Source organism: Sciurus carolinensis, chromosome 6, assembly GCF_902686445.1.
Source record: "Sciurus carolinensis chromosome 6, mSciCar1.2, whole genome shotgun sequence".
In the NCBI taxonomy this organism is placed as follows: Eukaryota; Metazoa; Chordata; class Mammalia; order Rodentia; family Sciuridae; genus Sciurus; species Sciurus carolinensis.
The window spans coordinates 33,642,715-33,660,358 of record NC_062218.1 but is presented as its reverse complement, the minus strand read 5'-3'; the positions used below and the strand labels follow the sequence as shown (position 1 = coordinate 33,660,358).

Sequence of the window (17,644 nt, the reverse complement as noted above, 5' to 3'; positions counted from 1 at the left end):
TTTTTGCTCAGAGTGAGACATGAAGTTAACTTTCATTCTATTACATACAGATTTCTAGTTTTCCCAGCACCATTTGTTGAAGAGGCTATCTTTTCTACAGTATGTGTTTTTGGCATCCTTGTCTAGTATGGGGTAACTGTATTTATGAAACTATCAAGAATATAAGTAACAACAAATGTTGATGAGGATGTGGGGAAAGGGGGACACTCATACACTGCTGGTGAGACTACAAATTGATGCAACCCCTCTGGAAAGCAGTATGTAGAGTCCTCAAAAAACTCGAAATGGAACCACCATTTGGCCCAGTTACACCACTCCTCAGCATATATCCAAGGGATTTAAAATCAGAATACTACAGTGGCACAGTCTCATCAATGTTTTTAGCAGCTCAATTCACAATAGCTAAGATATGGAGCCAACCTAAGTGTCCTTCCACAGATAAATGGATAAAGAAAAAGTGGTAAATATACAAAATGAAATATTACTCAGCCATAAAGAAGAATGATTTTATGACATTTGCCAGTAAATGGATGGATGTGGAAGCTATCATGCTAAGTGAAATAAGCCAGTCCCAAAAAACCAAAGGTCAAATGTTTTCACTGATATGAGAAAGTTAAACCACAATAAAGGGGTGGGTAGGGGAAAAATAAAAGTTCAGAAGATTAGACAAAGGGGAACAAAAGGAAGTGAGGGAGTATAGAAATAGGAAAGACAGTAAAATAAATCTAACATAATTTTCCCATGGACACATAAAAAAATATCTAAGCAAATCCCACCATTTTGCCCACCCACAAGAATAGGGTCCTAATTAGAATAAGATCTATTCCATGCTTATATAATTTTATCAGAATGGATTCTACTATCATTTGTAACTAAAAAGAACCAATTCAAAAAATAAAATAAAATATAGGGGATTCAAATACAGGTTGAGTCACATGAAACCACTGGTATGCACCCATATCTCAGGCATTACTCCGTGTTTTCTATGGTTCAATATAATAGAGAACCTCTCACTTCCATTCTAACTTGTAATCTATGTTCTCTGGAAGAATTCCTTTTATGTTGTGAAATGTCATCATTTATTGTGATAAATGTACTGGGTTTCTAAGAAATGATTAATTTAAAACAGTATTGAACAAGATTTTAATGTTATGAATTAAGTCTCTATTATTCATCTATTATTTTTATATTCTTTAAAAAAATGTTGTTTTATGTCTGTTACCATCCTAGTCAAGGAATCAATATTGGAAAACCCAAGACAGAAGAAAAAGACCTGAAGAAGCTAAAAAAGCAGGGAAAAGAAGAAAAAGATCTCAGAAAAAAATTTAAAGTATGTCTTTCTTAATACCATACAAAATTCGTAGCACTAATGAAAAAATTCAGTAATTTTAAATACCAAAATACACACTTTAATGATGTGATTTCAAGATTACAAGTATCTATCATTACTCTTTTATTTTCTACAAAATGTATTTCATATTTAAATTTATTCCTATATCAAATTAAGCAAGCTGTCATACAGGAATAGTATATGTGCTTGTATATATTAAATTTCTTTTTCCTTTGAACCTTGATAAGAAGGTAATCCAAAAATACTTTTGATAAAAAGTTGATGAGGTTATGAGTGACTTCTCCCCACAAAGTTATTTTTAATGTTCTTATATTGTCTTTCAAAAACACAGAACTATTCAGTAAATACTTTCTTAATACATTTGTCAATAAATAAATTACTATAATAGTACACATTAACCAATAACTCAAATGTATTTATTTTCCAGTACGATGGTGAAATTAGAGTTTTATATTCAACTAAAGTTTCACCTTCATTAACTTCTAAAAAGTGGGGCACTAGAGATCTGCAGATAAAGCCTGGCGAATCTCTTGAAGTTATACAAAACACGGATGATACAAAAGTTCTCTGCAGGAATGAAGAAGGAAAATGTAAGTCACTGCTTATGCTATGCCTATCTAGCACTCCAGAATTTAGCAGCCAAATAAGCGTTAGTGATCACCCTGAATTTATGAACTTGTTTTGCTCTATGCTTTTGTGAGTTTTAGAAAATATGAAGAAATTGGAGATTTTCCTGTCCTGAAACAAATGTATTTTATTTCCATCTCGTCTCATTTACCTCTGGCATAGATGTAGACATAGATATAGATATAGATATAGATATAGATATAATCTCCTGATGCCAAAGTAGTACTTCTCTAAATACACCTAGGGACCACGCATCAGAAAAACCTAGTCTGTGTATTAAATTGCAGTTGCCTGGTCCCACCCTTGACTTGCCAAATCATAAGTTCTGGGAATCCAATGAAATCTGGGACCATAACTTCTTCCCATGCTTGTTCATGTATACACTAAAGTGAGACCCACTGTGCTAATGGAGTGAGTTGGCTTGGCTCTGTCCTATTTGAAACTTTATAGCATATTTCACATCTCGATTTTGCAGTTTTTCTACCTTGCAAATCCACTTGTTTTCATTTCCTATTTGGATGTACTTAATGCAATACACTGTTCCAGACAGAAGACAGTCCCAGTCCTCTTGGATTTTCTCAGCTACTGAACTTGACATATGGAAATATTTTTGTCGAAATTTTTAAAGGAAGCTTATTTAAAATCCAGGGAGGAGTAATTCAAAAGTACACTTTCTATATTTAAAATTGGATCATCAACACTGGCTGCCCCATGTCAGCTCTGTTTATCTGTGTGAAAACCATGGACTCTGGGTTTAATGTTAATGGGAGGAAGATGACTCAGGGACAGGAACAGAAATGGATCTCGAGGACAAAACAGTGACTCGAAGATGGTGGAAGAGGATTAAAGTTATCATGGAGGAAATGTGGTTAACTTTTCAAAGGAAATATGGAATATGGGTACAAAAGATAATGGGCAGGAACCCTGTAATATTTAGATTTGAAGTTCATTAGAGATAATGTGGAAACAAAACCACTAGAGACCAAAATATCTATTCAGACTGGCCTTTGTGGGAATAAACCCTAAGAAATGGCCTTAAACGCAGAGGAAAGTAAATCTATATGCATTAAGATGTAATAAAAACATTTAAAAATTCAAAATTTCAAAGTAATTGTTATATAGAATATGCCAAATTGAATATTTTAAAATGATGATTTTGATAAAAATGATGTGATGATATCTTGCCACATATTAGGATAAAAAAGAAGCCTACTTAATTGGATTAGGATTTATAACCATGTTAAAAGAATCACACAAATAAAAAGAAACTAAATTAAAAGAAATTATGTGTATACGTTAATAGTGGTCATGTAGGATGATGAGTCTAAATGATATGTTGTCTTTCTTCTACTTTTCAAATTATTTCTCGTTTTTCACAACAGAATTGTCCTTCTATTTGCCATGTGGAACTCTTTCCAGTGCACAAGCTTAACACATCTTGCTTTTGGTGCAATGGAAGAAAATCTTGCACTCTAAAAACTCCTGTCCTAAGCAACAAATCCCATCTAAAGCAATGCTTCTCCAGCTCAGAAGTACATCCTCACTATTTGGATTTGTTGAAAATGTAGATTCTAATTAAATAGGTCTGAAGTGAGGTCCAGTAGTCTGCATTTTAAGAAGCAGATGATTAATCATGATGTCTATGGGACATACTCTGAGTTAAAAGGATATAATTGACTTCATCAGCAGACGTATGAATAAAGTTGTGTCAGAATAAATACAGTATCAGTAACAGAAAGGCAGAGAAGAGACTCCCGTCTTCCTAGGAACTAGTGGACTTTAAGAGTGAGCCATTTAAAGATAATTTTTCAATCTACTATCAAATCTTATTCGAACATCAAAAGTTCTAAGTATGGTTATGAGTACTGAAGGGTCTCTTGTTCTCTTAAAATTGATTATCTTGTAAAATTGACAGTGAATCTCAAGAGGCTAAGGCAAGAGGATCGCAAGCTGAAGGCCAGCTCCGCTACTTAGCAAGGCCCTCAGTAACTTGTGAAACGCTGTCTCAAAATAAAAAATAAAAAAGGGCTGAGGATGTGGCTCAATGGTAAAGTGCCCCTAGGGCAAGTCCCCAGTACCAAAACAACAACAACAACAACAACAAAAACAAAACAAAACAAAACAAAAAAGCATGGAAACATGTCATAAACTTTGGTAGATTATAGTCAAGAATTTCATGACACTCTTTCTATTTTTCTTTTTCCTGATACAGTACTATACAATTTCTAAGCTCACTGATACCTCCTTTGATTCTTAGATGTTTTTGTTTTTGCCGGGGGAGCTTCATCTGACATAGGTACACCTGTTGCTTTTTATGTAAAGAATCCCTTCGAGCTGGATTTTGTCTTCCTTTGACTTCCTCATTTCCAAGGTAACTCTGGGAATCACCAGTAGGCAAAAGTGATACAGGGAAAGGAAATTAGCCCCTGAACTTTGCAATCAGAAACATTATCACTTGGATAATGAGGACTTAATGCTGCTGGGGTCTCTGAGCATCTGTGTAACCCACCCAGTGGGAAACAAATTGTGGTATTTATACCAGTAAGTTGGAGCTTATTCTTGCAGGAAAGGGGTCACGTGGGATGTTGAACAAGCAAACAAAGAGTTCCAGAAGCCAGAAAAGAGCCCCCGGTAAAAAATCATTTTGAGCGCAATACTATCAGATGAAATTTGTACAATAGAGACTCAAGGTGCCGGTGGTTGAGGGTGAAGGAAGAGCAAGGGGCGGAACTTTTCAGATGAAGCATTATTCCAACATTTCACTCTTATTTTTTTCAAACATCCTGCTTTTGCTTAATTTTTATAATCCTTCTGTTTATTCCTTCCTTGGACTGGATCCTTGATCATTCTTAAATTTATTTATTACAGAATTGAGGATGAAATTCAGGGCCTCATGTATAGGAGGCAAGTCCTCTCCCACTGAGTTTCATTCCTAGTCAATTTTGCTTGTTTTTAAATCTATTCTTCACACACTTCTAGAGGACTTGGAATGATTGTTAAATAGATTTGACCCTCCCTTACCTAGACAATTGCAGTAGCCTTTCAAATGGCATGTTCATCTTTACCCTTATTCTCAGTCAATCTGCTCACCACACCACTAACCAAATTTTATCTTTAAAAACACAACGTCCAGACTAGCACGTAAAACCCGTTATGAGCTTACCTTACCCTGACTGCTGTTTCCCATCTACAATTGACACTCCACAAATATAAACTATGTTCTTGTAGTTCCCTGAATAAATTATGCTGGTTCATTCCACTATGCAATTTTATTTGATTTGGAATGTTCATAATTGTCTATTAAAAATAATTCAGATGTCAGCTAAAATTAGAAGCACGCCCCCTATTCCTAGCCTCCCCATCACAATTAATATCTCCCCACTCCACCATGAGACTCCTTTTGCTACTGCAAATGTCATTATTGTTTTACCAGTGTGTTACTCTTATTAGACTCTGAGCCTAAGAGTAGCTTCAATGGCATATTCTTGACGTTGTTTGCTAACCCTTTGCGCAGGGTCTTGCACCTTGAGTGGGGTATGCTCGATTGAATATAACAATTGGGGAACTGTTGGGTAAGCAGATGAAAGTCTGGACACTCACAAGAAGTCTGCTGAATAGTTTAACTGGTTAGCAGGCGAGAGTTCTCTGTCATAGCCTTAGCAGTATAGTTAGCTTGCTGAAGCTCACTGAGGAGCCTCTACATCTTTCTGTTCCTTGTGTCCACATCTTCTGATAAGTAAGTAGCAAAGGTACCTGCAATCCAGCAGCATGGTGACTCTTCTCCTATTAACTCTTCATTCTTCTGTAGATCATTGAAACAAAGAAAGCAACCTAAGGTTGGTAGCAATAGAGATTGCAGATTAAAGCATGAACAACAATCCCTTACTGTTTAGAGTAGAGCACAAGCCACTTTTATAGACATTATTACATGTGATCAAGTTTCACCCACTGACTTGTAGAAGCGTGAACTGTGTAGGTGTTAGGATCTTAAATATATATTTCTGGCACATTCCCAAATGTTTAAAATTTCTAGCTAATACATGTGCTTATTCTAGAACTCAGTGTCTCATAAGCTGTAAGTTTTCCCACCTCCTGTCACTAGAGAAAAATTCTCTACAAAAAGTGTGGAATGAGACAGGAGCTGAGTTATTTGTGGCCACAACGTTCTTCATTTCCTTTGGGCGTCAAAGAAAGAGACTTTAAAGGTGCTTTAGATCTTCACAGCTCCAACCAACCAATCGTTTAAGTAAATATATTTTTCCATTTTAAGACAACACATGCTCACTGAGGAAAATTTTCAAATTCAGAAATGTAAAAACTCACTCTGACACTCTGAGAACCAGGCTGTGGCAGAGGGACCACTTGAGCCCAAGGTTCAAGCCAGCCTGGAAAAGATGGAAAAATGTATCTCAAAATAAATAAGCAAAATAATTTTTTAAAAAGACAGTCTGATATAAGCCCCAGAAACTATAGACAGAGAGAGAAAAGAAATGGAGACTATTTTTATAAAATCAATGGAATTTATATTGGATATTATCCACCACAAGTTGTTTTTTCTTTCTAACATGAGCATTTTTTCTTGAAGTTGGACTTTGTTCCACTTGTCTGGGTAAATCTGTTAATATGATTTTATTGTTTTTAAACTGTGTAAGAACAAATTGAGTCAATTTAATTTCTGAACATATAGCAAATGAAATGAGGAAGTGACATATTGCCCTATTTATTAAGAAAATGAAAATATTAGAATAAAGATAATTACTATTTTTCCCAAGACTATTTTCTATTTCCTTGGTAACTTTCTATTGACAATATCCTTGTAAGAGGCAAGTCTCTGGTCCTGAGAGATATCGGCACTGGTACAAGCCAACACTTGGGGAGGAAATTCACTGGCACATGTAGGGGGTGGGTATTGCTTTCCTAACTAGCTCTACCCAAAACATTTGTTTCAAGCCAGTATGTTCTGTTTCACGAATATGAGGTTTCTGAATAATAGTGCTTGAATCCCTGGTATATCAGCACTCACAATATCACAGGGCTCACTGAGCACAGCAGCCATTCCATGTGGAACAGAAACATGATGAAGTTTGTTTTGTGCATTTTCTACTAACAATCCCTGTGATGAATGCAAACATCTTATGTGAGCCAAAGAGAACATTCTCCTACTGAAAAAAATATATATATTTCTAGGAACTATAATAGAGAAATTTTCATGAATAAAAATTCATGAAAGTCACTTATTTTGACGTTGTCACCCATAATGCTTTTAATAGAATGAAGTTTTAGCAGAGATTCTTAAAGATAATAGACAGAAAAACCCATGATATATTAAAAGCCATTACTCCTGTAAAAACACTATATAATATAGGTGATTTTATAGCTAAAATTAGAAGCACATGATCAGAGAACTAAAATATAGCAGTGTGGTACCATTCTACACTGCATTTCCATGCTATATTATCCTTACATTTTTATATTTTTCTAAATTCACAATCATTGATGCTTATGCTTATTCTCTCTCTCTTTTTGTTTCTGTCTCTCAGACACAGACACACAACAACAACAACAACAATGGAATTTTCAATTAAAAAGAAATTGTTCCATAGAACTTTCGGTAGGGAAGATATAGGAAGGAGTACATTAGGGGGTTCAGAATCTAAGTAAATATATAACATGTTTTAATAATTAATTCATATTTTTTATAATTATTCTTGAAGTCAAAGTAATTGAACCATATGTCACTAACATACTAACTTTTTAAAGGACATTGTTTTATTCAGATTTGCAAAATTTTAGCATAATTGAGTCTCCTAAAGGCATAGGAAAAAAACTAATTTTTAAAAAACAATGATTACACTTTTTCTGCTTTGAACTTTATTCTTGTAATCCTCTGCAGGTTTAGTCTTCTTGTTGTTGGGAGCTTTATTTTTTGGTTTGTTCTTGTTTTGGGTTTTTGTAGTACTGAGGATTGAGTGCAGGACTTTGTATTGACTAGGCAAGTGCTCTTTCACTGAGCTACATTCCCAACATTTTTAAACTTTTATGTTAAGTTAGAGTTTCACTAAATTACAGTCTAAAACTTGTGATCCTACTGCCTCCGCTACCTGAATATCTGGGATTACAAGCATGCAACACTGTTCTCAGCTCTTCTAGTGTTTTTTTTTTTTTTTTTTAACCTGAAATATATTTGATGCTAGAATAATTCCAGTCTCTGGAAATGCTTGTAATTTCCTATATATTTGTAAAATTTTCTACCTTTCAATTTTAGTTCAGAGACTTTGCAGACTCCTAACATCTCAAAATAAGATTGACTTCAATGGTAAAGGCTTCAATTCATATACATCATTATTTTTAAATTATTAATACGAACATGAATATATCATGGGAACATTGACTATTGTATTGTTTATTTTCCGATTTATCTTAAGAGAAAATCCAAAATGAAAAAAGAACCACCAATTTTAACTGATGGAGAAAAAAAAGCCTATGATTATTATTATCTATAAAGAACTGTTCAAATTATATTTTAACCCCAAATATAGATATAAAAATAGATGAAAACTATTTCAGTTATTGGAACCTTGAAAAAACTACAATTTGAACAGAACCAGGTGTTGCATACAGGTAGCTACTGGGGAGTCTGAGGTAAAGTACCACTTGAGCCCAGGAATTCAAGGACTGCTTAGGCAGTGGGACCCCCTTCACAAAAAATAAAATAAAATAAAACAATAACAAAAACAAAAAACCCTACAATCTTCAGTTTGTTCTACAAGTTTGTTATCTGCACATATTATTTTGAGAGACAATTCAATTTTTTAGACAAGAGATTATCCCCTTTCAAAAAGTATGCTAAAATATGATGTATTTCTTGATTTAAAAATAAATTAAGAAACATGTTAACATAAACATGAAACATGTTAACACTTCATTTCAACATGAAATGAACTATATCAAAGGTTGGTCAGGGACCATAGAAATTAATTGCAGGCATTCTTATATTAGTAATTTTTGCAGCTTTTGCTTTAATTGCAATAAAATGGAAAGTAAAACATGGTCTAATTTTTTGTACTTTGAGAAAAATATTACTTTATCATGTTATCACTTTGACACATGCTTTATTACTTCCACACTACAAAAATGGACAGATAACTAATTTTTTCTTTTTCCAAATGTGATGCTTATAAACAATTTTCATTAGAAATCAGTGAACATTTTGATAAAATATTTTGGTGAGAATTTTTTACCCTGGAATACTTACAGGGAGAGTTAATTTTTTTAAATTTGAATCTATAATTTTAGTCATATGATCCTTAAAAAAAATCTTTGCATATTTAATCAATGGCACTATGACATCAGTATATTAAAGTAAGTTTATCGTGTGAATCTTTGATTATAGTCTTCCTCTTTTCAATTTTTAACACATTTATTCTGATGTAGAGTCAAAATTAGATCTAAAGTAGAACAAGACCAACAGATTGACTTAGATAAATTATTTAGTGATTATATTAAAGAGGCAATAAATAGTTCTAACTTCGGAGATACAATAAATTTCAGACACTAACATAAAGCTAACAATTCCAAATTAGTTAGATGTTAGCAGACATTCTCGGGATAAATAGTCCAATCTTTTCCTGAGGAAAATTTTCCAAAATGAAGGACAAATATAAAGTGTCATCATTTCGAACAAAAAGAAAACAAAACCTTAGTTTTCTTGCATAATATATGGTTTAGCTAGGCATGGTGGTACAGACCCGTAATCCCAGCAACTCTGGAGGGTAAGGCAGGAGGATCAAAAGTTAAAGGTAAACCTCAGCAATTTAGAGTCCCTGTCTCAAAATAGAAAAACCTTTAAAAGGAACTGAGGATGTGGCTGAGTACTTAGGCACCCCTGGCTGGGTTCAATCCTAGTGATCAAAATTAGTTAATTAATTTAAACATGATTTATTTTTTATTTAATCAAGGTATCACTAAAATCTCTGGAGAGTATTCTTCCAGCAACACTTTTGTTCCAAAGAAGTAAAATATTAGCATTCTTAAATGCCAAAAGCAGAGTAGGAAGCTCTTTCATTCCAAGCGTGAAAGCTATTTTATTTGTATTTTTTTATTTATTAATTTTTATTAGTGCATTATAGTTACAGATAATATTGGGGTTCATTTCAACATAATCATTCAAGCATGGAATATAATTTGCTCCACTTTAGTCCCTAGTACTTCCCCTTTTCTTTTCCTCCTCTCCCTTATTCCTCTTCCTCTACTCTACTGGTCTTCCTTCTATTTATTTATACTTTTTAAAGCACAAATCTTTTTTTTTTTTTTTTTTTTTTTTGCGGTACTGGGAATCGAACTCAGGGCCTTGTGCTTGCAAGGCAAGCACTCTACCAGCTGAGCTATCTCCCCAGCCCCTATACTTTTTAAAATGAGTGCTTTATAGATCAACGTAAAGGTGAAATTTACTGTGGCATATATGTACATAGCATAGTTTGATCCATTTCATTTCACCATTCCTCTCTCTTCTTGTCCCTCCTCCCTCCCTCTCAGTCCCCTTCCTCTGCTCCACTGATCTCTATTTTGTTTTGTGCGATCCCCCCTTATTTTGGTCTAACTTCTGCATACGAGAGAAAACATTTGACTCTTGACTTTCTGAGACTGGCTTATTTCACTTAGCATAATCCATCCAGCCATAATCTCACTCTTCTTTATGGCTGAGTGAAACTGCATTGTGTATATCTACTACATTCTCTTTATCCATTCCTCCGTTGACAGGCATCTGGGCTGGTTCCATAACTTGGTTAAACATTTATGAGGCTATATCACTATAGTATACTGATTTTAGTTCTTTAGAACTGAAGAATGAGATAGCTGGGTCATATGGTCGTTCCATTGCTAGTTTTTTAAGGAATCTCCATGAGTATGAGAGCTGTTTTACTACCATTAGGAGGTCCCACTGCCCATTACCTTACTGGCATCTGAAACGGGAGTTGAACACAGTTTTGACTCTGCTCAGTACAATAAACTTTGAAAATCTAAGTCTTCGGTCTGGTAATATTTTCAATATTTGTATATAAATGACTTTCGTAATCTATGCTACTAAATTCTTCCTAAAACTGGTTCACGTGAGTAACACCTTGAAGAAATAAATTTGATGGAAACATTTACTTTGATCTGCCATAGCTTAGATGAAAAAAAAAATTAATTCAAAGGGGAAATGAAGGAAAAATTGTAAAGGGAGGAGAAAAGAGACACATGGAAGAGAGAAAAGGAAGGAAAGAAAGTAGAAATGAATAAGAAAAATGGGTCATATTCAGAGACATAAAATTATCCAATACATTATAATAACTATTTGTATGACAATTTCTTAAAATGGATATTAAAGACTCTTCAAACCTGTACCTGTAAATAAAATTTATTTTCTTTTTTCTTCATAGATGGCTATGTCCTTCGGAGTTATCTGGTCGACAAGTAAGGCCATTTTTTCCTATCATATTTGAAAAAAAATTCTGTTATTTTCTTTAGAAAGATTTCTAGGGCTGGGGTTGTGGTAGAGCACTTGCCTGGTACATGTGGGGCACTGGGCTCAAACCTCAGCACTGCATGAAAATAAATGAATAAGATAAAGGTATTGTGTTCATCTACAACTAAAAATATTTTTTTAAAAAATTCTAACATAATTTAAATAATAACCTCTAGGCTACATAAATAAATCGAAAATAATATGTTATTCTAATGTTAATATGGTGGTACTTAAAATATGGTGTTTCTAAATTGTCACTTTTAAATAGGCAGAAAGCCCCTCTCATTCATGACTATACAGTTCATAGCTTTATATACTCACTGGGTTTTCCACTCAGGAAACAGCAAAGACATGTCAAAACCACTAACTCTTTCATTAATACTCTGCATTTTGCTTACCAATTAATATAGTGGTTGAATTGAATTAATTAGGGGCCAAATAATATCTATACAATAAGTACTAAAATCCCTTGTTAACAGTTTATAGTTCAGCTTCTGACAGAATTTTTCTATACTCACAATAGGCACAGTAAACTGTTGTGTTGCCTTTATTGGAAGCAAGCTAGAAAGAAAATAGTAGTCAATGATTCTTCTATCCTTATGAATAAGATGTTGTCACAGTCTGCCACAGTCTGGTACTAGTGTGCCATTGGAGTCCTCCAAAATGTTTTAAGGTTTTACTGCAAGGAACCCAGTGCAAGAAATGAATTCCATTATTAGGTTACATCTTTACCAATACAAAGACTTATGGAATTCAGCATAATAAAAAAAAATCAAAGAAGATTCACAAATTGTTTATCCATACACAATCTGACACCAATCATAAACAAATCAATGTTAAGGCAGTTATCAGAAAACTAGAGAGTCAAAACAAAAAATCATAATATCCTTTTCCTCTTACAACATTAATCACGGTGGTAGGCATAGGGGAATTTTTAATAGTTTTTTTTAATGAAAGATGAATTTTAATGGAAAGAATGTGTGACAAGGAAAACAACATCTTCATCCTTGATTATTACAGGATGGTTAAGAGAGAGTATAGATGCCTGTAATCCCAGCTACAGATCACAAATTCAATCCCAGCCTGGGAAACTTAGCAAGACCCTGCCTCAAAATAAAACAAAAGAAAGGATTGGAATGTAGCTCAGAGGTAGAACACTTGCCCACTACATGTGAGTCCTTGGGTTCAGTCCCCAATAGTGCAAAGAAAAAAGAAAGAAAAAAAGAGAGACTAGAGAAAGTATACTGTCTAATTATTGGTTCGCCACATAATAAACACTTATTAAATAAATGACAGGATAATCTGTCCTCCTTTCATTTTCATCAGATTTATATTAGCCAAACCCTCCCTCATTCTCAGAGAAAGGATCCAAACAGAAGACATGGGGAACTCATCGCATCTGTCATGGTTGGCAGCAATTTGAAGGGCTGTTGCTGCTTCCATGATAAAGCACAGAGAGAGGACAAGAGTCGGGAGTGGGTCTGGTCTAAGTGACAAAGCCACCTCACATTTGTGAAACTTGAAACTGGACCCTGTATTTCAAGTCTGTGATCCTATTTATAATGCCTTCTATTTTTATTATTTATAGATCACTCTATCTCTCGTTAGATTATCAGCTTCTTGAAACCAAAGCTGGCATCTCATTCATATTTACGCCTCCTGCTACCTAAGAGAGACTCAATCTGTTTGTTGAATAAAATATTTCACAGAGGTTCAGGACCAGCCTAAATCCAAAATGTATGAAAGTAGCCAAAACTACTATTATAGATGCTGTCTCTAATAAAAAATAATATTTATAGAATCATATAGCATAAGAATCCCCATAATAACCATATCTTGACTGCCTATTCTATAGCAAATAGTTATATATTTTAAAATTGGTATTGATAAGTTATACTTAGAAATGTAAAAACGATACAGCCATTTCCTTTGCCAAAGATTATTATATTTCATTTAACATTCGAAATGTAAGTAAAAGTCTGAACCTGTTACTAATGGTTATAAAAATTCGTTATAGTTTAATCAAGGCCCTCAGTGGAGGACTGTGTCCTGAATGTTCCCTTTGCTCAGTTCGACCACATTTCTTAGGAAACCCAGCTGTGAAGATGGGCAGACAGGGCAGAGTCTGTGTGCTCCCAGGCCTGTTTCACTTACTCTGTTTGTAGAATGAGACAGGATTGAATAAACCAAGAAAGAAGAAACACAGATGAATATGAAATTTCTTGTCACTTCCAAATGTATAACATGTAGCTTCTCACCATTTGGGTTAGATAAAAATCACATTATTGCCTTGTCTTCTATATATTATTTTAATTTTAGGAAGACATTTTCTACAAAATAAATTTTTTTTTATATTTACAGTGATGGAGAGATCTATGATGATATCGCTGATGGTAAGTCTCAGCACCCACCACAGAAAACAGTAACAAGAATTTACAATTACAGTATTATCTATACAATATTGGAAAATGGCTTGTTGGACTAATTACTGCCTTCCTGTCTAATCAGACTTTAAGCCACTTGAAAATGTTAGGAAAGGTAAATGTTCTGGTGTCATGGGAGTCTTCCATTCACACAGGACTGAAAAAAAAATTTTAAAGCAGCTCTTATATATTTTCTCTGAAAAGAGATGTTTTATACAAATATTTGGTGAATTTTTCATTGTACATAAATCTTAAAATTCTTTAATCCAAATAAACATCATTTTTAGTCAATGAGCAAGTATTATTTCATAACAAATATTCCTAGTATGTTCGAGTGTAAGCATCATACATCTCTAAATTGTGATTTTTAAATTTCCTCTCAGCTGAAGGGGAGCATAGTGATAATGAGGTTGCCCTTTAGCCTTTTAAGCATGTAATACCGATGTTTTGTGTTTTTAATCTTACATTTAATTAAGTGCCAGATAAAATAAAATATTCTTGGGTCTCATTTTGATGGTGAGTTTAAATCTGTCCAGATATTTAGTTGGAATTGTACACGAAACAGTGAAAGTCAAATACATTGCCTTTAGTTTAACTAGTTTTTCATAAAATGAGCCCATTTTACTTTAATCCTAAACTAACAAATATCACCGATATTTCTAACCTTAGAACACTTAAAAATATGCATCTTATGTAACTGTACTTAAATTTGTGCTCTTTTTCTTTCAGGTTGCATCTATGACAATGACTAGCAGTTGGCCCTGTTCATTCTGCCACACTTATCAGTTGCCAACATGAAGTCTGGGTTTTAATTGGCATGTTTTATTGGGTATCTTAGAAAAATGAATGCACAAAACCACTTCTTATCATTTGTTATGAAATGCTGGTAATCTTTATAAAGTTTTGAAATTTTGAGTTTAGAAAATCATCTACTTAATATCTCAAAAGATTGTGTTAGTGAGATGTAAGAATTATTAAATATCCCATTTTTGCTTTGTCTACAATTGTGAACATACTTCTTTTAGACCATCAATAGATAATCTCCTCTACTCCCTCTGCTCCCCATAAAAAGAAGGAAAAAAAGGAATATCATTGAAGAAATCACTGTCCTGTTCAAAAAGTAACAGAAAAGAATAAAGAATGTAAGGAAGAAAGTTTTAAAACAATTCACAAGAAGGAACACTGTTGTTTGCATCTCTACTTATGATAGTATCATATATTCTCTACTCGAATTGTCTCTTTTCAAAAGCCAGAGTTAGATCCTACCCTGCTAATGGGTTAAATGTTTCCAGAAATTATAACAGAGGTGGAACTTTGGTATAAAGTTTGTCCCCATTTGTTAATTGCAAATATATGTTAATTATTTGATAAGAACATTATGCATTCATTATGTGCATCTAAGATTAAATGGTAGCAAAGACTAAAATAAGTTTGATTTTTGCAGATTCATATGCTAACAGTTTAATTCTGTACTCTTTTTAAAAGTACTATTGTGACTGGAGTAGATAGGAAGGAGACCACCCTACAGTTTTGAAGAATGGAAAAAAAGGACCTTGAAAATCACTGGTCTTTTATGGCACCTCCTTACTAGAAAGACTTTTAAAGATTTTTGTTTTTGTTTTCAATCGCCCTTTGCAGATCTTAAAAAAAAAAAAAAAAAGAGTTTAACCCTTTACTAGAAAGTTGGCAGATTGGCAGAAAGAGCACAAAATTAATGCAAACTTGTGTTGGACTGGAATGCTCCCTATCCATACTCATTCCCAGAGCAAATGCCCCCAAATGTGAAGCATTTGGGTTTCATATGCTTAGAACACTACACTGCATGACACAAAGTGCAAAACCCTGACACTCAAGAAAGGAACACATTAGGTAATTTTCCCCACAACTTCTAAAATATGAAATTAGCAAATCCCAATGCTGGCTTTTCTATTAATGAGGCATGATGAGGCCCTCATCTGCAAAACACAGGATTACACTGTCAGTTTTTCCCTTTTTTTCACTATCAATTTCCTCAAGCTTGTATCCCAGAGGCATGTTTCAGAAGCCTTTGTCCATTTGTAAGATTCATTGATTAAATAATCATTAATGTATTGCCTGTGTTTTATTATCGTAAAAAGCCCACTGAATTTAAAAAATTAAATTAAAAAGGAGCCCAAAGTCTTCATAGAGGTAAAACTGGATTTCTGTTAGGCACTTCAAAATTTGAAAATGTCATTAGCTTCTACCACTCAATTTACAGAATATGAGGGCCGGAGTTCCCCAGATTAGAAACTACTCATCTCAGAAATTCCCTTCAATTATGAAATATTTTGGTGTCTCTTTTTCTTTTGTGTGGGGGCGCAGGCTAGCCAGTATGTGCCCTCGTGATGAATTTCTTTTAATACTAGATACAATTGTATGATTAAAAAGTGGTTCTTAGCTGGGTGCAGCTGTGCATGCCTTTAATCCCAGTGGCTTGGGAGGCTGAGGCAAGAGGATCTCAAGTTCAAAGCCAGCCTCAGCAACAGTGAGGCACTAAGTAATTCAGTGAGACCCTGTATCTAAATAAATTTTGTATTAAAATAGGGCTGGGATGTGGCTCAGTGGTTGAGTATCCCTGAGTTCAATCCCTGGTACCAAAAAAAAAAAAAATGGTTCTTATTTGTTAAAATTGATAGCAAATATATACAATTCACTGAAAGCATATTTTCAGTAATTGTTTTCTGACTGAAAATTGCATAAATTCAGTGCAATGTCAATTTTTAAAATTCCAAATTAGATCAGGAGACTCTTTCAGAGTTTTGATCTCTCCATAAAGAAATGGACATCTGTAGACCTAGTAAGATTTGTGTAATAATTATCTTAATATAAAAATATATCTTGAGAATTTCAATATACTAAATTTGATTTCTGTTAGAGTTTGCATGTGCAATTCTGTTGGGCAAGAAGAGTTACAAATAAAAAAAAATTCACTTCAGCAGAAAACCATTGCTCCCTACTTCATAAAATCACTACAGTCATTAGCCTTTCTATCCCTTAACTTGAACCCACATCTGCAGAAGAGTCTTTCTCTGAACCCATCCTCACCATTCCTGCTGCAACCTCAGAGGAGGAGGCACCACCAAGGACCAGCCTTCCACCACTGCCTCTGATACTTTGCCTCTGATTTTTGTTAGAAATTGAGATAACTAAGCACATTTCCTTTCAACCCCTACAACCTACAGCCCCCAACATTCATCCAAGTCCAGATGCTATTCCAGAAAATAAGACGTCACACCATAAATTCAAAGCCACGACCTTTGATGTTATTTCTTTCTGCTTTCTTTAGGGTCTTCTTCTGCCATAATTCATTCTTTTTCGTTCTCTCTCACACCATCTGTCTCTCCCTATTTCCCTTCCTCTTCTTCATACTTAACTCCTCCAAATGGGAATATCCCTCTTCCCCTGCCAGACTTACAAATATATTAAAATCTCTCCAGGGGTGGCGGGGGAAAAAACCTTGCCCCAAACCCAAATACCTCGCCAATTGCATCCCATTACAAGCTTCCTTTTCTTACCCTATTGTCTTAAAATGGTATAATACATGTGGCAGCCTGGAGAACATGACTCTAAAACCTTTAACTATGGGGCTTTAATGAACCAAAGAACTCAGCTGCTGTGTTCTGAAATCCATTGTCATATTTGTGCCCAAACCTGGCTTCTCACAGGTTGTTCCAGCTGATGGCTGAACATGGCAGGGGTACTAAGGCATGACAA

At 34.3% G+C, this 17,644-nt stretch overlaps 1 protein-coding gene across 3 annotated transcripts in view; it reads left to right on the top strand.

Moving 5' to 3' along the window:
- Fyb1 (FYN binding protein 1) overlaps positions 1 to 15,999 on the top strand; it is a 148,621-nt gene extending 132,622 nt beyond the window's left edge. For all 3 annotated transcript variants that reach the window (XM_047556469.1, XM_047556467.1, XM_047556468.1), the window contains 5 exons: positions 1,231 to 1,330; positions 1,779 to 1,941; positions 11,401 to 11,434; positions 13,848 to 13,879; positions 14,639 to 15,999. In XM_047556469.1, the coding sequence (XP_047412425.1) occupies positions 1,231 to 1,330; positions 1,779 to 1,941; positions 11,401 to 11,434; positions 13,848 to 13,879; positions 14,639 to 14,661 (352 nt within the window). In that variant the 3' untranslated portion in view covers positions 14,662 to 15,999. The remainder of the gene's footprint in view (positions 1 to 1,230; positions 1,331 to 1,778; positions 1,942 to 11,400; positions 11,435 to 13,847; positions 13,880 to 14,638) is intronic.
- Positions 16,000 to 17,644: the final 1,645 nt, after the last annotated feature.